Source organism: Dermacentor silvarum, chromosome 9, assembly GCF_013339745.2.
Source record: "Dermacentor silvarum isolate Dsil-2018 chromosome 9, BIME_Dsil_1.4, whole genome shotgun sequence".
NCBI lineage: Eukaryota > Metazoa > Arthropoda > Arachnida > Ixodida > Ixodidae > Dermacentor > Dermacentor silvarum.
In genome coordinates, this window is record NC_051162.1 from 218926 (window position 1) to 239446 (window position 20521).

The window sequence follows — 20521 nt, forward strand, 5'->3', positions numbered from 1 at the left end:
AAGAAGGAAAGCCTACGTTGTAGATGCACTGTACTGCAACACAATTAGACAGAGTCTAAATTTGCATATATTTCTAAACAAGGATGCCTAAATTGTCGATTAAAAAATTGACATAATTTTAATGAAGCCGAATAAAGCAATAAAAATGGCATGTTCCGTGTGAAAATATGATGAGCGTTAGCCTTGTCGGTCAAAAATTTCTGTTTAATGAAAAAAAAAGCTTCTAGTGGCCGTGTATTATCGTATTACTGAAAGCCAGTAACCAGCGTATCTACATTTACATTGGCGCCAAAATTATTGGCTCGAGTTCCATCACTGTATCCGAATGACTGTATCAGATTCAAAAGTGAGATTAAATGGCTGACCGTGGCGTGTGCGGTAGCGTTCACCTATGCCTTTGCTATAGTATGTTGCCGCACTCTTTAAAGCATGAGCATGGTGATCAACCGATGTGCTTTTCTACAACTTCATCCCTAAATGTAAGCCGGGGTTCTGCCACTCCCGGTGGTTGTTAGCCTGATCCCTCCCTATTTTCTTAACTGTCGATTGTGTGGTTTGTTTTCATACCAAATATTCACTTAATATTCTGTGCGTGTTCGGCTAGTAATGAAATTTTATTTCTCTCACAGTTAAGTTATCAAGTAACCAGCAAGAAGGGATGCAGGGAAAAAACCTGCTTTGATGCAGCTTGAAGACCGCCCGGCGGCCGGTGGTCACATGACAGTATCTTCACAATAATCGAGAACTCGAGCTAGTTTCGTATAGGCAAAAGGGCTAATGGGTCGAACAGAACCGGGCCGGCCAAAGTAAGGTACTTTCGGGCTCGGGTCAGGCCCGGACTTGAAAAACCGGCCCGTACAGTGCTCTACTTCAGATAGTCTGATCTGCAGATTCCCATACCGTCACGTAGTAGTGACGTTGAAGTAAACAGTCGTAAAACTGTGTATGGCGAAACTGATTCTTTATTGGGCGAACATGTACCCACAAAAGCAAGCTACACTTGAAGCACAACGAAAGCGGCAAATACTGTCGGCGATCGTCGAAATCTGATAAGCGGCGATCAGCTTTTATACATGAGTCATTGAAGGCCCCATAATAATCCCTGGTACGCACATGTCTTCCAGAAAGTTCTAGATACTTCGCGTCGCCCATACAATCAGATTACATGAGCGTCGGTGACAAGCGACAACGGATAGAAGCATCGATAAAGTTCGAGAAACTTCAGATACATGCAGGCGCGTCCTGTGCCTAGCGATAACGTTTAACATTTGTTAGCTGGTGAAAAGCGGTCGCCAGTGAAAGATAAACATGTATACGTGTCAATACCCTTCCCTTAAAGCGCATCGTCCCGCTGCTATAAAAAGAAAGCGAAAACAAAACCACGCGTTCAGAGAGAGAGAGAGAGACAGAGAGAGAGAGAGAGAGAGAAAAAAAACAATCAATAACAAAGTAACAAAGTATCGAAGTTCTTTAGCGGGCGTAGAAAGGCTTAAGACGCCCCACGTAGATGACTTCAGGTCGAGCCCGGCGCCGCTGCGCGAAATGCCGTCTGGCACGACCTCATAGTCCAGTGCGCCAATACGTCGGATTATCTTATATGGTCCGAAATAGCGACGCAACAGTTTCTCGCTAAGTCCTCGTCGGCGTATCGGAGTCCAGACCCAAACACGGTCGCCGGGCTGGTACGCGACGTAGCGTCGTCGAAGATTGTAGTGTCGTCTGTCGGTCCTCTGCTGGTTCTTGATGCACAGGCGGGCGAGCTGTCGACCTTCTTCGGTATGCTGCAAATAGGTGGCAACGTCGAGATTTTCTGCGTCGGGGACGTCCGGTAGCATAGCATCAAGCGTCGTTGCCGGGTTCCTTCCGTAGACCAGGTTGAACGGCGCCACATGCGTCGTTTCTTGCACGGCCGTGTTGTATGCGAAGTTCACGTGCGGAAGGATGGCATCCCACGTCTTGTGTTCGACGTCGACGCACATTGCCAGTATGTCTTCGATGGTCTTATTTAGGCGCTCGGTGAGGCCATTCGTCTGCGGGTGGTAGGCGGTGGTCCGGCGATGACTTGTGTGGCTGTATCGCGGGATGGCTTGAGTTAGTTCTGCTGAAAAGGCTGTACCTCTGTCGGTGATGAGGACTTCTACGGCACCGTTACGCAAGAGGGTGTTCTCAACGAAGAATCGGGCTACCTCGGCGGCGCTGCCTTTGGGCAAGGCTTTTGTTTTGGCGTAGCGGGTGAGGTAGTCCGTAGCTACGACGATCCATTTATTTCCGGACGTCGACGTCGGAAAAGGCCCCAGTAAGTCCATCCCGATCTGCTGGAACGGTCGGCGAGGTGGCTCGATCGGCTGTAGAAGTCCGGCTGGCCTTGTCGGCGGTGTTTTGCGTCGCTGACAGTCTCGGCATGTCCTTACGTAATGGGCGACGTTGGCAGAGAGGCGAGGCCAGTAGTATTTTTCTTGTATCCTCGCGAGCGTGCGGGAAAAGCCGAGGTGTCCAGCCGTTGGGTCGTCATAGAGAGCTTGCAGAACCTCTGGACGCAATTCTGAGGGTACCACCACGAGGAGTTAGTTGGCTCGGAGAGGCGAGAAGTTTGTTTTTAAGGGAATGTCGTTTTGCAAGAAAAACGACGCCAATCCTCGCCTGATCCCCTTGGGCACAATGACGGTCTTGCCTTCAAGGTAGTCTACAAGGCTCCTTAGTTCCGGGTCAGCTCACTGTTGTTGGGTCCCAAAAAATTGTCGTCATCCTGGTCGTCCTGTGGCGGCGGTTCGACGGGGGCACGAGACAAGCAGTCGGCGTCAGAGTGCTTTCGCCCTGACTTGTAAACGACGGTGATGTCGAATGCTTGAAGTCTCAGACTCCATCGTGCGAGGCGATCTGAAGGATCCTTCAAGTTAGCTAGCCAACACAAGGTGTGGTGGTCGCTGACAACTTTGAAGGGCCTGCCACAGAGGTAGGGGCGAAACTTTGATGCAGCCCAGATGATGGCGAGGCACTCCTTTTCGGGTGTGGAATAATTTGTTTCCGGTTTCGACAGCGACCAGCTAGCGTAACTTACAACCCTTTCTAGCCCGTCAGTCCTCTCCAGAAGCACGGCGCTGAGTCCTACGCTGGTTGCATCGGTGTGCACTTCGGTATCGGCGTTTTCGTCGAAATGTGCAAGTAGTGGCGGCGATTGCAGGCGTCGCTTCAGTTCTTCAAATGCTTCGACTTGCGGCGCCTCCCACTTGAACTCAACGTCGGCCTTCGTGAGGTACGTCAGTGGCTCAGCGATCCGTGAAAAATCCTTGACGAAGCGCCTGTAATAGGCGCGCAGTCCAAGGAATCTACGGACTGCCTTCGTGTCGGTGGGCGGAGGAAAGTCAGCGATGGCCGCACTTTTCTGTGGGTCAGGGCACACTCCAGACTTGTTGATGACGTGGCCCAAAAACAAGAGCTCCTCGTATGCAAAGCGGCACTTTTCTGGCTTTAACGTGAGTCCGGAGGTCTTGATTACTTGAAGAACTGTTTGAAGGCGCCGGAGGTGTTCCTCGAAGCTTGAGGCAAACACATGTAACGACGTCGTCCAAATAGACAAGGCAAGTCTGCCACTTCAAGCCTGCCAGTACATTATCCATGACGCGTTGGAAAGTCGCGGGTGCCGAGCAAAGACCAAACGGCATGACCTTGAACTCGAACAGTCCGTCTGGTGTTATAAATTCAGTCTTCTCCCAGTCCATCTCGTCGACTTCGACTTGCCAGTAGCCGGTTTTGAGGTCCATTGGCGAAAAAGTTTGCGCTGTAGATTCGATCCAAGGCGTCGTCAATACGTGGGAGAGGGTATACGTCTGTCTTTTGTGATTTTATTGAGGTGACGATAATCGACGCAGAAACTTAGCGTTAAATCCTTATTCTTTACTAACACCATGAGGCGGACTAGTCCGCCGGGAAGTGCGGACGCGCAAACATCGGCTCCCGTTTCCTCAAATGTTTTCGGTGGTAAAGTCCGCGAAAACCCTTGATTATTGTGCACCATTCAACGCAGTTTGTTGCGGTGATCAAGCCGATACCGGATTTATTTCGGTAGGTGCTTTTTGGAACTATTATAAGACTTCGAACTTTTCGCGACGCCATGCGGAGCTAACCCTAACGGGCTAACACCGGTGACGAGTACGGGCTAGGCCTCGGCCTAACTCGGTGGTGGTGGGGCATCATGCCCGAAGTCGAGATGGTGGAGGGGGTAGAAATCACCCCCGAAGAAGCAAGGTGCCCCGGCTGGACCACGGCAACGGGCAAGAATAAGAAGGCAAGGCAAGAGGCTCCCAAGTCGACGCCGAGCCCGGTAAAGCAGGGAGGCGGCAGGGGCGGCCACCGCACGGCAGCCCCGCGGAACGCGCTGAGGAAACTGGCCGCCGCCTCAAGGCTCCCGAACCTGCCTCGGGACCATATTCGAGTCATCGTTAGGCCACGGGGTGGCCTCGACGTGAAAAAGATCAGCACCATTAGGGTGGCACAAGCGCTGGCTATGGCGGCGGCGCTTTCCCCCGACGAGGTAGGCGAAGACATCGTCTGCCCTAACAACGTGCAAAACATCTACGTTGTCTCAACACCAGAATAAAGGAATGCGCGTGCTTACGCGATAGTTCAACAGATCCGCCTGCGCGAAGGGGTCTTTGATGTGGCCGCGTACATGGCCGCCTCAGACAATACGTGCAAGGGTGTTGTGAGGGGAGTCGACGCCGAGTTCAACGACGCTCAGCTGCACTCAATGATTGTAAAATACCGGAACCCCACCGCATTGGAGGTGCGTCGCATCAAGACCACCGCCACGGTTATCGTCCTATTCGACGGACTGAGGGTGCCGAACTTTGTCATGTGCGGCGCGGGCATGCTGCCCTGCGCTCTATACAAAAGGCAAGTGGATGTGTGCTACGGTTGTGGGGAACTGGGCCACAGGGCCGATGTATGTCCGACCCCAAGTGTGAAGAAGTGCAGGGGATGCGGAGCAGCGTCCCCCTCCGAAGACCACCAGTGTGAGGCGAGATGCGGCATATGCGGGGGCCCTCACCCAACGGCTGACCGTAAGTGCGAGCATCACTTCCAAACGCCATATGTCGTTAGGCAGAGACGCCGAAGACGCCGGCGGAAGAAAACTGCCGCCGCCAAGAAGGGCGCCAACGCGGCATACGAGGAGAGCCAGGCACTGACGTCAGCGCTAAGGAAGAGGAGTTCTTCGAGGGGGCGCTCCGTGCAAGGAGGGCGTAGAGAGCCTACATACGGGACTTCCGTCTAGAGTGGTGTCAGCCTTTGACACACCACATGCCGCCGGCCGCCAAAACACATAGTTGCCCGAGAGAGACGCAGCGCCATCTTGGTCCCCACACCAGTTTGCTCTGTGCTTGCCGCCGTGAGCCGTGCAGCGGAATCGCGTTTAATCCTCGTCTAGGCAGCGTCGAAGGCTGTGGAAACGTGTTAAATGCGGTCAGCGAAGCCTGATGAGCAAAAATGCCTGGTTGTTGCGTACCTCTGTGCACTAACCACTGCAGGAAGGGCGTGTGAATGTTTCGCTTCCCAACCAGCCCGAGCCGAAGAAAACGCTGGCTCGCGCAAGTGAAGCGAGACTGCTGGGAGCCCACCACCGCTTCACGTGTTTGCTATGTGAGTACTGTCTGTTTTCCTCGTTGTTTTTCTTTCGCTGTAGAATAAGCTTTATGAATTTGACCGTCTCAACGTATCCAGGTATTCGAACGTGTCGTTTCTGGGATTATGTGTCGCGAGTAGGAAGATCAGCTGTAGCTTCAAGAGCTTTTCCACCTGGATGTGTTGTCCATGCTCGCGCCGGCTTTCCACGGGCGTGAAATTGAGCGGCGTGGTGCTGATCACAAATGTGTCTCGACTGAGAGGCTAGGCGACTAGTCGACGTGGTGCTTTATCCTGTTGTAACAGCGAGTAGCGAGGATCACTCGAGCACGCGGTTGTCGATAAGATATGTGCAGCCCGCGCTCTTTTTAAGACGCGTAAATTGATGTGTCTTCTTTGACGTCGAGTCACCGCTTCCATCCCGACAAAATATTTACACTACTGAACGGAACTTCAAGGCAAAAGCCCTGAGTTGGTAGTTCAATGAGCGTTTGAAGCTGCATCGGCACTTTTACTATTGGTGTGCTGTTGCATCTATTTTGTGCACAGAATGATCAAGCTACGAATGCATAATGAGAGAACACGTTTGAGGACGGACTTCAGAGGCAAATGTGCACATATAGTTTTTATCAGTTGTGAACTACATTACAATGAACAGTCGAGCGCCCGCTTCGCGAACTTGTACGGCTGAAAGATTTTCCTTCTAATGCGTCTTGCGTGCAGCCCCGTTCGGAACGTTCACGTGAATGCACTTAATTATGCTAACGGCCGTGTGGTGACATTTATTGCAGGCTCATTTCGAAGATTCAAGCTTCGAACAGAAAAGGCAAGATGGCTTGAAGAAATTGAGGCCAGATGCCGTTCCAACAGTTTTTGCTTTTCGAGGTAAGTACGAAGTGAAGATTACGCTACGTTTTGTATAAGACTCGTTGAATAATGTGACATTGGATAGGATGTATCTCCCTTGTCTATATTTGTTTTTATTGTTTTCAATTGTGCTGTTATTTGACACACGATGGCCTTACACATGCGAGTTTGCTTCTGATGGAGTCATTTGCGCTGTACGTGAGTGCAGATAAGACTGTGTGGTCTTTCTTTTTTGTATTTTGCTATGTATGGTATACTACTGTTATTTGAATCATGAAGCCGTATTGTGAGTGATCATTTGCTTTTACTGCCTGTCGATGTTGCTTGTATATAGAGGCATGAAATTCACCCATAATTGGTCATATAAATTGAGTGCATCCGTTTCAGTGAAGCCTTAACAGAACTTGTTGTTGGGCTACGGCTTTGCCACTACTGCCTAGAGAAATTTTAGAGGCGTACCAAATTAGAAAGAAAGGTAGCGCCTGTATAAGTGATACGTCTGTTGTATTGCGCGGTAAAGAATTGCAGTGCTTAGATATGATGCATTAACCAGTATGATTGGTGATATGCATGGCTGCGATCGTGATGTGCAGTGCGCTTGCGCAAATTTACTTTGCTGTATACATTAAGGGAGGTGAATCAAGATAAATATTAGTTTAGAGTGGCGCTTGTCTTGTGTACTGTGTGTTCTTCTGTGTCGTCATTTTTGATTACACTAACCTGTTTTCATCGTCAGTGAACCATGGTTGAAGATTTTTTTTCGTAAATATGGGCTTGGCAGATTTGGTACTTATGCTACTTCATTCTAAATGCTAACAGCCTATGCACATATTACTGTTTATTCCAGCCGCCCCCAAACATCGGAAGCCACCAAAGAAGCGCAGCTGTCCTGTGCAGCCTTCCTGCGATGCCACCCCTGCAACTTCCCCGGAGCCACACCAGCCTTTAGATAGCGATTCGACTAAGATGGATGACAGTGCTCCAGTGCCAACCTTAGTTGTAGAAGAAGAATCTTGTCATGCCGGAAATGAAAACGCTCATGAATTGACATCTGCGATGGCACCGTGCTTGTTCCCACAGCACCCCAATGGCATTCCTGTTCCAAACAGCACGAACAGTGTTGGTCAGTCACGCGATGTCAGCGCCACACATCAACCATTTGGAGGCAATGCAGGCTCATCTTCGGTGACCATCGGGCAAGAAAATGCAGAGTTACGCAAGAAAACTAGTGATCTCACTCGCAAGTACATAAACTTGCAGAGGGTTCACGATAAAACAAGGTTGAAGCTACAGAGCCTGAGAAAAAAAGTGTCCTCACTTGAAAAAGAAGTGTGCGCACTGAAATCGGCATCATTTCTCAATGAAGACCAAGTGAAATCTTTGACAATGGAGACAACGAAGGGCCATAAGTGGTCTGAAAAGACCATACGAGTGGCACTTCAGATAAAACATGCGTGTGGCACAACAGGCTACGAAATGCTGAGATCTTTGTCGTACCCGATTCCGAGCAACAGGACCTTGATCCGAAGGCTTCAAAACATTCGCTTCCTGCCTGGCATTCTCCATGAAGTGTTTAATGTTTTAAAGCACAAGGTAGAGGCAATGGAAGATATTGAAAAGGACTAAGTCCGGGCTTTGATCACGATCGGTCCCTTGATTGCCTTTTCGGTGGCACTACATTGCCTGAAGCGACTGCAGATGTTGCTAACCACGCCCTTGTATTCATGGTTGGAGGACTGAACACACGGTGCAAACAAGTAATTGCATATCATTTCACTGCACGCTCAGTTGATGGGAAAGCTCTGAAGGACCTCGTCTTCAATTTGATTGAACTTTGTTTCAACATCACACTAAGAGTGCTTGTTGTTACAAGTGATATGGGAGCTGCCAACCGTGCAGTCTGGCGCCTTCTTGGCTTCTCAAGCCATAGGCACTCTGAGACTGTGTGCTCTGTTTCACACCCACACCTTGAAGGTAGGCAGCTATATTTTATGGCTGATCCAGCCCACGTCCTGAAGAATATTCGTGCTCAACTGCTCCGTGTGAAGACATTCACTCTAGGAGAAGCAACTATACGTGAGCACAAGCTTACAGCAGGAACTGTGAACATAGACCATGTCGAAGCTGTTCTCACACATGACAGAGACAAGGAGCTCAAGATTGCCAGCAGGCTCTCCGACGTCCACATCAGCCTTGGACACTTCACGACAATGAAAGTGAACATTGCTGTTCAAATGTTCCGTGAGGCTCCACCGGCTATACGTTATCTGTTAAGCAAGGAATCTTACCTCCTGAAGCGGAGGCGACGGCGTGGTTTTTTGAACTTGTCAGTAGGTGGTACACCTTGATGTCGTCACGGCATCCAGTTGTTGCTTTGAGCAATTTCGATCTTTCCAAACACAAGGAAGCAACTGAACTCCTTGGACTAGCTTGTGCCACCTTCTGTGGACTAAATATGGGACTTACTGCACACTGGAAGCCGTCACAAGCTGGTCTTTTGGTGTCAACTACTGTTGTCCTGCGTCTTTCTCATGAGCTTCTGAACAAGCTCAATTACAAGTACTTGCTAACTGGTAGATTGTCACAGGATTGTCTCGAAAACATCTTTTCTGTATTGAGGCTCAGAAAACCTGTGCCGAGCGCATATGATGTCAAGTGTGCCTTAAAGCTTATCTGCGTTGGCCAGTTTGTAAACACACCGACATCATCTAGCTATGGTGTTGATGACAGCACGCATCTGGCTGACCTTCTTGAACCCAGTTTCAAACAGGATCAAGTGGAAGGTCAGGAGCCCGAGGAGCTTGAGAACTTGTTTGTTTATGCACTTACCACAGAAGAGTGCGATATCCTTGCGTACTTGGGAGGCTTTTTGCTGAAGTCAGTCATCGGTTTTCTTGGAGAGTGCAAAGACTGTGAAAGAGCCCTGGTTGGCGATGCAACAGGCCAGTACAATGCTCTTATACAGCTGAAAGAGTATGTCAAGAATAGCGGAAAGCTCATCCAGCCAAGCCAAACAGTGATGCAAGTTTTAATCGAATGTGAGGAAAACTTTAAGACTTTCGCAAACATGAATGAGATCCTGACTCTCAAAGCTCCATTTACAGGTATCCTGAGTGCCTTGCGGAAGTCTGTGGCTATGAGATTAGGGTGTTGTGATGCGCATGAATCAAGGGCATGCAAAATGCTCCTTGAGAAGTATGTAAGGACAAGACTTAAGATTCATCTCCGACAGCAGCATGCGCAGAGGGTGAACGGACAGTCCAGCAAAACCTGAGCCGCTGCTAATCTTATCTGAGCCGTGTGTGGCGTCTCAGTGGTTAATTTAATGCTGCTGTGGTTGTGTGATGTGTTTGCAGAAGTGTTCGACGTGTGCCTCTGGATGTCTCTTTAACGCCTCGAGCAGGTGGGGCATTCACTAAAATGTTTCGCACCAAAGCTCTTTGTTCATTGTTTAGTTTACTGAAAAACAGCATGCTTCCATGCGTTCTAGCTGCTAATATTGACTTTACCTGAATGCAGCATCACTAGTATCAGATTAATTTTCTTTAATGCTTGTCTTTTTCGTATGGCTGTAACATATTTTGTTGACAGATATCATTGGCAGTCTTGATTTCAGTGATGTGTTGTATCCTGCGACTGCACAGTTGCGCTGAGAAAATATGTGAGAATACTTCCAAGGCGTATTGCTATTGCATAATCAGAAAGTGACTATGTGCACCAGAATTTAATGGCGCAAGAATGTAGGTTTGTATTGAAGCTATGTGGTATTGTGTGCTCCGCCTGGTACAGTGGCAGTGAAAGTTTGCATAACCGTGGTCTCCTGTGACGTCTTTACTTGAATTTATATTCTTTGAACTGGCATGAACTGTTTGGCTTTATTACTGTTTGACTCATGTTTTGGTGCTTGCTATGCGACATTTATTATGCACATATGTTGTTTATTCAAAGCAACTAATCTTTTCGTATTCATTTTCGCCAAAGAAAGATGGTTTAAAGCACATAGTTTTTGTTGATTAAATGAATGCTGTGTAGCTCCTTCAAAGAAATCCTCTGCAACACGCACCCCTTTCGTGTAATTTTGTTGCATTGCAAGTGTATGGGAAGACGCTGAAGAGTTGGAATTAATCAATGGAACATTCGTGGTGCCTCCACGCAACATGTAAAAAATATTGCGGCTTTATTAAGACAGTCTGCACTCGGGTGGCCATGATGGCTTATGGGCGACTCACTGCAAGATTCAGAAACATTTCACTTCGAAGAACATGAAAGCTGTTGCGGAGGATTATGTGAGGACCTGTCACAATTTTCATGCTATTCGTGCCAAGTTCCACCCAAAATGAAACCAGACGGTCATTCCTTGATGTTCAGATGTGCCCTTCGAAGTTGTCAATCTCGATTTTCTCTCAACTCAAGAAGAATCCAGAGGGTGTGCACCGGACTCGGTCTTTTATGGTGGCTTTTTACCAGTGAACATGTATGGCGGTGGCAAAGCCCGGATAATGTGAACAGTGTCATCATATTAATGGAAAGAGAGACATTTAGACAAACCAGGTGATTGTTTCTGATAATGTACCTGCATTCCACAGTGAGAGCATCCAACGGCATGCAGGAAAGCATACCACCCTGAAAAGCATGCCTTCATTTATGTGTACCCCGCATTTCGTGGAGGATGCAAGTGCACCCTTGAACCAGTGGTGAGACATCACATTCAATCTCACACGGCTGGACTTGGCCATAGTCCTATGTTTGCTGCCCTTCAAAAGACGCCATGACTGCCAGTAGATTACGAAGGTACATGGAGCACTGGTTTGGTTAAGGTGGCTTCTCTGTGAGAAGTGGTAGGGATTGTGTGCTTGCCTGTAACGCTATAAATGTTACCTTATGGATGCTACAAGTTCCTTTAGAATGTTTAATGTTTGTTTCACTGTAGGTTTTTGAAACATTCTTATAGGATGCAGCCTGTCTCCTGTTTTAGTATCACTTTAGTTGAGATGCAGACTATTTGCAAAGTGTTTCCGAGGCTGATCATGTAACCCAATAAATATGCTTGTTCACATGTGCACGTATTTGTTTCCATTACTGAACTCACCCAGAGGAAACTCACTTGGTGGTATGTCTCTGAATGACTGTTTAATGTACTGGGCTTGGCAATAGTTTCATTTGCCGAGAAATCTAGTTACCAAGGTCAAAACAAAAAAACTGTTGTGGCTGGTGGTGGATGCAGGATGAAACTTTTTTTGTGCAGCATTGCAACGTATAGCTTGTACAGCTTTAAAGCACAACCAACTACTGCAGGAGTTTCACAAAAACAAATAATCTCACTATTCACTAACGCATTCACAATATAATACAGTATTAGAATCAACAAAAAGGCTTTAGCTTTCGCATCATACGGAACGTATAATTAAAAAGTATGGCTCCGTGATTTTTAATTCATATTTTAATAAACATTTCTACAAGCAGATGGACTGAAATTCTTGCACTAGGCTCTCTGTTTTTCTGTGGAGTACGCCGTATCACGCGTTACATAGCGCACCCTTTCGTTAATTAACCTAAAAATGCTCGCTCAGTAACAATTATTTACATTCGACACGAAATAGTGCTCGTGGGACAACCCTCAAAAGACGAAAAGGTGCTCGCAACCTTCGCAGTCGGCGCTTCACGATGCTCGGGGCTGACATTGGGGATCAACATGGCGGCCCGTCAAATTTGGGGGCTGTTTTAGGCAACACTGGTTCGAGATGTCACCACCCTAAAGCGGGCCGCGTATGTAGGCTCCCTAGGAGGGCGCTCTCAGTCTAGGGGCCGCTCCAAGTCTAAGGCGCGCATCCCAGGAGGTTCCACCTGGGCCGACAAAGTGAAACAGACGAAGCCGACGGGCCAGACGAAACATGCCGACGCACAGGCAAACGAGCGGGCGCACGATCCCAGGATCGCGCAGTTGATGAATGAAAACGCCAGTCTCAAGGAGGAAATCCAGAGAATGAAGGCCGACTTCGAGGCATTCCGAAACGCCAGCGCTGTCCAAGCGGCCGCGGCAAGGCAACCTTCTGCGGAAGAAGGAGCCACAGCAAGGGCGGCCAAGCGCAGAGCCACCTCCTCCCAGGGTACGGTTGAGGACGTGAGCACGGCAGAGGCTGCCATGCAGAGGTCCTTGGACCGCATGCATAAATCCTTTACCGAGCTGGTACAGAGCAACCAGACCCTTCTATTCAGAGTACAACTGCTCGAGAACGAGCTTGCCAAGCGCTGTGACGTACACTACGGCGACGCCGCCAGGCCGGAGGCGATGTCCAGTGAAATGCTAGAAAACAACCAGCAGTTGCGGGCTGACGAGCAAGATGGCATGCCAGCCCACCTCCGATCCAACAAGCCCAACCATGGCGAGACCGGACAGTAAGCTCATCGTGTGGCAGTGGAACTGCGCCAGTTTCCGGAGGCGCAGGCCTCAACTGGTGCAGTTCATCAAGACCCGGGAGCCGCAAGAGAGGCCCCACGTCATTTTGCTACAAGAAACGGGAATGGAAACAATTACCCTCCCAGGGTACCGAGCCGTCTCCTCGTTAGCGGAGAACGGGCATGGAATCGCGACACTCATTGCAAAGAAGTGTGCCTTCCAGGAGCACGATCTGCGCCTTGGCAACACCAAGCTGGAAGCGTCGCTCGTCGAGATCATACCCAACAGCTGGCTCAAGAACAGCGTCTACGTTATGAATGTGTACTGCTCTCCTAGGGACAACCGGCAGACCTTCTACAGCCTAACGACCAAGGCGTCGTCCAAGGCGAGAGAGACGCCGCTCGTTATGGCCGGTGATTTCAACGCGCCGCACGAAGCCTGGGGCTACGTGAGAAGCATTCCCAAAGGCTGCAGACTCATGCAGGCAGTAACAGACAGCTCCCTAGAACGGATCACCGACCCCCATTACCCCACGCGCATGGGAAACTCGATATCGAGAGACACCACCCCGGACCTGGCCTTCGTCAAGAACGCGCCGAGAGCGGAGTGGCATAACTTACAAGAGAACCTAGGCAGTGACCACTACATCGTGGAAATCTCCCTACCGGTCTGCGCGGCCCCGCAGAGGGCCTTCAAAATAGTGGACTGGGACGCCTTCCGCAAGAGAAGGAAGGACGACAACGAAGAATACGAGACCTTCGCGGATCTCGTAGCGAAGCTCAAGAAGGACGTGGCTGCAGTCACCAAGACCGTCGAAACGGACCTAAAGCTCGACCGCATGGACGCTCGATTCGCGCACCTGGTCGAAGCCAAGAATTCCCTCACGACCAGATGGAAGACGCAGAAGCTGAATCGAAACCTCCGGAAGAGGATCGCGGCCTTCAACCGCGAGATCGAATCGCACTGCAAGGAGCTCGGCCAGCAGCAATGGAACGAAATCTGCGCGTCGGTCGACGGACAGATGCGCGCGGGAGGCAAGTGGAACCTCCTCAAGCAGTTACTGGACGACACACAGTCCAAGATAAACCACACTCTGGCCATCGACAGGCTGGTTCACAAGCTCAGTAGCGAAGGCGCATCTACGAACGAAGTGATGGACGAAGTCGCGCGTCGCTACCTCCCCATCGGGCAGTCCGGGCCGGAAGATTACCCGGCCTACGCCGGCAAAGCAGACGAGGACCTCGACGCCCCCTTCTCTGTCACGGAAGTCAGAGAGGTCCTTCAAGGCCTCAACGGAAGATCGGCTCCCGGGCCGGATGGAATTTCGAACAGACTCCTCCGAAATCTGGACGACGACTCGATCGAACTGCTCACCAATGAAATCAACGAGGCCTGGGCGGCCGGCACCGTACCGGATGCCTGGAAGGAAGCCACAGTGATCTTAATTCCGAAGCCAGGCAAGACACCGGCCATAGACAGTCTGCGACCCATTTCGCTCACGTCCTGCGTGGGCAAGGTGGCGGAGCATGTCATTCACAACAGAATATCGAGGTATGTCGAGGAACGACAGCTCCTCCCGCCGAACATGGTCGGTTTCAGACCCTCGCTGTCCACTCAAGAGGTCATGCTACTGATCAAGAGGCAGATAGTCGACGTGGTCACGAGAGACGTCCGAGGCATCCTGGCGCTGGACCTCGCGAAGGCTTTCGACACCGTCAAACACAAGCACGTCCTCGACTCTGTGTCGAGTTTAAACCTCGGCGAACGCTTTCACGCGTACGTCAGCTCTTTCCTCGGGGATCGTAAGGCCACGATCAAGTTGGGCGAGATCAAGTCGGACGGATACGCACTGGGAGCCCGCGGCACGCCTCAGGCTGCGGTGCTATCCCCACTACTCTTCAACATCGCCATGAGAGACCTATCGGTCCGACTCAGCCGAATCGGGGGCGTCAATCTCAAGCATGCTCTCTACGCGGACGACATCACCATCTGGTGCGGGGGCGGGTCGGACGCAGCGGTGGAGCAGGCTCTGCAAGAGGCCCTGGACGTCACGGAAAAATTCCTCGAGGGCACGGGACTGGTCCTCTCGCCGACCAAGTCGGAGCTCTTGCTGTACCGGCCCGACAGAAAGGGCCGCAAGTTCGACATGCCGCTGGATCAAGTACCGATCGATCTCAGAACGAAGACGGGTCAGCGCATCCCGAGGGTTGATTATCTCAGGGTGCTCGGACTGGTCATCAACGCAAAGGGCAGCAACGTGCAAACAATCGCGCGCCTGAGGGCGAAGACGGAAAGCATGCTCAGATTCGTTTCACGAGTGACGAGCCGGAGGGGTGGCATCAGCGAAGCCAACCTCCTAAGGAGCTACCACGCCTTCCTCATGAGCCATATCAACTACGTGGCTTCCGCACTAAACTGGTCGCGGTCTGAGGAAAACAAGATTGACGCACTCATCAGGAAGAGCATTAAACGAGTGCTCGGTATCCCTGTGACGACCAGCACGGATAAGTTGATGCAGCTCGGGGTCCACAACACCCTGAGCGAAATCGTAGAAGCACAGAAAACGGCACAGATCGTTCGCCTGTCTGCCAGCAAGTCCGGCCGCCGAATACTCGAGATGGCGGGCCTCACCGCCATGGCCGTGGAGTCGTGCGCCGTCCAACTCCAACAGGAAGAAAGGGACGCCTTTAGAGTCTCCACATTCCCGAGGAACGTTCACCCACAACACAACGAGGCCAGGCGCGCAGCCAGGGCCCGAGCACTCATCAAGACTGCCCTGCAGAACCCAGAGCTCGCGTCCTTTGTCGACGCGGCGCAGTATCCCATATCAAACTCGTACGCGGCCACGGTGGTTGACCCCCAGGGCAAAATCCTGAACGCAGCGTCCATCCAACACTCGACGGCGTCCGTCGCAGAGCAAGTCGCAGTGGCGCTGGCTCTGTGCGATCCCGGGCGCACCCAGATCTTCACAGACTCCAGGTCGGCAGCGATGGCCTTTCTCGCCGGCTCGGTCTCGGCCGAGGCTGCGGCGGTGGTTAGGACCCGCAAGCCAGGCACGGTCCGTCACGTCATCACTTGGTTCCCGGCTCACATGGGCCGGAACGTCTCTCCCGGCTCGATCAACCCCAATGAGCTGGCCCACGACCAGGCGCGAGGTCTCGTCAACCGCGCCGGTCTGAGGGGACCGGCTTTGCAGGGGATCGACCGGACCACGGACCCGCTGCTTACTTTTCACGACATCACGGCTCACTACCAGCTGGGACGCAGGCAGTTCCCGGCTCCTCACCCGAAGCTCGGCAGACCCCAGGCCTCGGTGTTGAGAATGCTGCAGACGGGCTCATTTCCGTCTCGATCTAGGCTGAGCCACTACGCTCCGGGTGTGGATCCCCGCTGCGCCGACTGCGGCGAGGAAAGGTCGACCTTTAATCACATGCTGTGGCAATGTTCAGCATTGCACCACTCGCCTTTTAACAGGCAAGAAGACTGGGAAGAAGCCGTCAAGAGCGACGACCTTCATATTCAGCTTCGGGCTGTCCAAAGGGCCTGCGAAAGGGCTGAAGATCACGGTCTTCCGCCCCCGGTGCAGGTGCGGCCCGCGACTACGACAAAGTAGTCCCTTAGGACAAAATAAAGTTTCTTGTCTGTCTGTCTGTCTGTACTAACACCATGGGGGACGCCCACGGACTCTTGGACGGCTTGATGATGTCGTCCCGTAGCATTTCGTCAACTTGTTGCCTTATGGCCTCGCGTTCGCTCACCGCAACTCGGTACGGGCTCTGACGGAGTGGGCGGATATATTCGTCGGTTATGATGCGGTGCTTGGCGACAGGGGTTTGTCGAACTTTTGACGACGACGAGAAGCAGAGCTTTTTAGCTATTCTTTCTTATGATTGGGAAGGTTCTGATTGACGTCGAAAGTTGGTTCAGATACTACAGTCGTCGTTGCAGGTGTACTACAGTCAGTGAAGGCGAAAGCACTGCTGGCTTGTACTATTTCGTCGATGTAGGCGACCATGGTGCCTTTGTTAATGTGCTTGTATTCGTGGCTGAAGTTCGTGAGCATCACTCTTGCTTTCCCTGCACGTAGCTCAGCTATGCCTCTAGCAACGCAAATTTCACGGTCGTGCAGTAAGTGATGATCGCCCTTGATGACGCCCTCCATGTCTGCAGGCACTTCGGTACCGACGGAAATCCTTACGCTGGAGCGAGGCGGAACGGTGATTTGTTCTTCTAGCACATTCAAGGCATGGTAACTGATGTTTGTATCCGGTGGTATCGCAGTGTGCGTTGAAAGCGTTATCGACTTGGACCTTAAGTCGATGACTGCACCGTGTTGGTTTAGAAAGTCCATGCCTAGGATAACATCCCTGGAGCAGTGCTGCAGGATTACGAAACTCGCCGGGTAAGTGCGGTTGTTTACCGTGACTTGCGCTGTGCAGATTCCAGCCGGCGTTATTAGGGGCGCGATCTTGTACGCGTTGCAAAATGGAACGGAGGCGTTCCGTTTCATCGAGCCGCACACGATTGGTCAATTTGAACCGCGACGTTCAAATTGACCAATCGTGTGGGGCTCGATGGAACGGAACGCCTCCGTTCCATTTTGGAAGGCGTACAAGATCGCGCCCTAGGTGTGCTCTCGCTGTGCGGATATCGGGTCCTTGACAGGCCGTTTTCACCTTCTTCAACTTGGCGGCGAACTCGCCACTGCAGACAGAATAGTCGGCTCCAGTGTCGACGATAGCGGTGACATTATGACCATCGAATCGCACGTCTAGATTGGTAGACCGTCGTCTGGCGTTACGGTTAAGTCGTGGCGTCGGATCACGGCTGCGTCGGCTTGCTCCGCTGCTGCTACGTCGCGTTGGTAGGTCTTCTTTCGGTGGCGAAGTGTTGTCGTCAAGGCTCTTGCCAGGCGCTATGCTGATACCTCGTCATGATGATACGCGAATGTAGTTCGTCGGCGGCGGAGTATCTTCAGCATTGCGTCGTATAGCAACCGCACCTCCATCGGTTGCTGCCTTTACTTTCCCGGGTAAGGGCTGGGAGATCGGCCCCGGGTTGGGCCGCATACAGCCGGCGATGCGGCGAGATGTAGCGGCCTGGTGACGGCGAGCGTGAGGGTCGTCGTGGTTGCCACTGGGCTCTGGCGAGGTAGTCGGTGATGTCACGTGGCCACTCGCCAAGCTGTGGACGCGGCGCGTTGACGGCGAACCCTTGCAGGCCCACAAAACAAGCTACAATCGAAGCACAACGAAAGCGGCGAACACAGACGGCGAGCGTCGAAATCTGATCAGCGGCGAAACGCGTCGGGTTTTATACACGAGTCATCGAAGGTCCCAGAATAATCTTTCTTACCCGTGTGTCTTCCAAAAATTTCTAGATAATTCCCATCGCTCATACAATCAGATTACATGAGCGCTGGTGACAAGAGACAACGGATAGAAGCATCGATAACGTTCGAGAGACTTCCGATACATGCAGGCGCATCCTGTGCCTAGCGATTACGTTGAACGTTTGTTAGCCGGTGAAAGATAAACATGTATAAGTGTCAATATGATTATGAAAGATTGAGTAAAGCAGCTTAAGACGTAACCTGCTTCCCTGTTCAAGCAAAAGGATCCAGTCAAGTTATTTTTTCCTCTGGCACTTAGAAAGCGGTTTTATATCCCCAGGTCGAACAGTGTCGCGACGGATTGGACTTTTTCGAAAGCATTATTATGCAAAAAAATTAATTGTTGGGCTTTACGTGCCAAAACCACGATCTGATTATGAGGCACGCCGGGGTGGGGAACTCCGGATTATTTTAGTCCACCTGGGGTTCTTTAACGCTCACCCAATGGAGCATTGATATGCACATCAGAAACCACATTCAACACAGAGCATGCCTGCAACAACATTGGTAAAACTTGTTTTTTACGCTGTTCTTTTACGTTAATACTTCTGTGTTTTAAACTTTGTTGCAAGAAGTGAAGGCCATGCCCTGCATTTCTAACTACGGTATTAACATGTTATGACCAAGAGCCGTCCTCTGACAGCATAAGACCTAAATATTTCATTGGTGAATTATTTTTCTATTTCAACTGGCCACTTCACAAGTACTTATATATGATTTTGTTACATTTTTCTAGTGAAGCTGCTACATAATTATTTATGTTTAGGGGCACGCTATTAGTGACACACCATTTTTATACTCGCTTCAAGTCGGCCGCCAATAAAAACATTGACTCATTAGATGCCCTTGCACACAGTACACAATCATCCACAAAAATTGTATCCCGGTTCGATAATATCACACATATTGCTAATAAAAAACCTTGCACTCGGCCGCGCAACGCTTGGAACTGCGAAGCTGTGTGATCGTAGCCCAGCGTTTCCCGGAAGTGCACACGAACTTTTCATCTTATCACTCATGTAGATGATAATTTCTTTTCGTGCGTCTCGGACTTACGGCCGACACTGCGCGTTGCACAGCGCAGCTTGCAACACCGACACCACTTTCCAATGCCGACATCGCGTTCCAGGAGACCCGCTTCGTGAATGCGTCGCTCTCTCTCTCTGTCGCTCTCATAGCACACAAAACCTCTTCACCTCGCAGAGCACGACCATACAAACGCGTCAGCTGTGGACGAATACGACGACGCTCGAACGCAACGCAGCCGTCGTGCAGCACGAACATGCGGCACGGGCCGTCGGTGCTACCAGATTGCACTCCGGCGCTGATGGCCTGCAAGGACTCGTCGCGATGTTGTTCAGCGCGCATGTCGCACATGTCAGTGAAAGCCAGCACACAGGTCTACAGATCATGTGCAACAGGATCAGGAGGATCCACGGGATGACGAGAGAGGCAGTCAGCGTCCTTGTGCAGACGTCCAGACTTGTAGATGACAATAAAAGAAAATTCCTGGAGCCGCAAAGCCCAGCGACCAAGCCGTCCTGTCGGGTCCCGGAGGGAAGACAGCCAGCCGAGAGCATGGTGGTCTGTAATGACCGAAAACATGCGGCCGTACAAATATGGCCGGAACATGGCGACAGCCCACACTAAAGCCAAGCACTCACCCTCGGTGATGGAGTAATTCCTCTCAGAAGGTGACCGCAGGCGGCTGGCGTAAGGTATCACGCACTCGATACCATTCTGTTGCTGGGCGAGAACAGCACCGATGCCGTGGCCGCTGGCATAAGTGTGGACTTCGGTCGGTGCAGATGGGTCAAAATGGGCAAGTATAGGTGGGGTGGTCAGAAAGCCGATGAGAGCGGCGAACGCGTGAGCCTGCTCCGGGCCCCATGAGAAAGGCGTGTTCTTCTTTAGAAGATCTGTGAAAGGGCGAGCAACGTCGGCGAAGTTTTTGACGAAACGGCGAAAGTAAGAACACAGGCTGACGAAGCAGCGCACGTCAGAAGCAGAACGAGGCACAGGAAAACTGCGAACGGCGCGAACTTTATCCGGATCTGGTTGTACACCGGTTGAGTTAACGAGATGTCCCAACACGGTAATCTGACGGCGCCCGAATTGACATTTCGTAGAGTTCAGCTGAAGGCCGGCTTTTCGGAAGACCGCAAGAATTGCAGCGAGTCGCCTAAGGTGGCTGCTGAACGTGGGAGAAAAAACAATAACGTCGTCAAGATAACAAAGACAGGTGG

At 51.1% G+C, this 20521-nt stretch overlaps 2 protein-coding genes across 2 annotated transcripts; both read left to right on the forward strand.

Annotated features, from left to right (window-relative positions):
* Nucleotides 1–5220: 5220 nt before the first annotated feature.
* Nucleotides 5221–8112, forward strand: LOC125940284 (THAP domain-containing protein 5-like). Its single transcript, XM_049656286.1, has 3 exons — nt 5221–5637; nt 6411–6504; nt 7334–8112. Exons 1-3 carry the CDS (start codon nt 5539–5541, stop codon nt 8110–8112), a joined length of 972 nt encoding a protein of 323 aa, XP_049512243.1. The 5' UTR covers nt 5221–5538.
* Nucleotides 8113–8941: 829 nt separating this feature from the next.
* On the forward strand, nt 8942–12886 carry LOC125940285 (uncharacterized). Its single transcript, XM_049656287.1, has 2 exons — nt 8942–9733; nt 12212–12886. Exons 1-2 carry the CDS (start codon nt 8942–8944, stop codon nt 12884–12886), a joined length of 1467 nt encoding a protein of 488 aa, XP_049512244.1.
* Nucleotides 12887–20521: the final 7635 nt, after the last annotated feature.

What these genes read in the sequence shown, in the direction of transcription:
- LOC125940284 (XM_049656286.1), top strand. Translation starts at nt 5,539, where the DNA reads ATGTTTCGCTTCCCAACCAGCCCGAGCCGAAGAAAACGCTGGCTCGCG. An exon ending in CCGCTTCACGTGTTTGCTAT is followed by an intron (nt 5,638 to 6,410) that starts GTGAGTACTGTC and finishes CATTTATTGCAG; the next exon opens with GCTCATTTCGAAGATTCAAG. An exon ending in AACAGTTTTTGCTTTTCGAG is followed by an intron (nt 6,505 to 7,333) that starts GTAAGTACGAAG and finishes TGTTTATTCCAG; the next exon opens with CCGCCCCCAAACATCGGAAG.
- LOC125940285 (XM_049656287.1), top strand. Translation starts at nt 8,942, where the DNA reads ATGGGACTTACTGCACACTGGAAGCCGTCACAAGCTGGTCTTTTGGTG. An exon ending in GACAGCAGCATGCGCAGAGG is followed by an intron (nt 9,734 to 12,211) that starts GTGAACGGACAG and finishes GGGCTGTTTTAG; the next exon opens with GCAACACTGGTTCGAGATGT.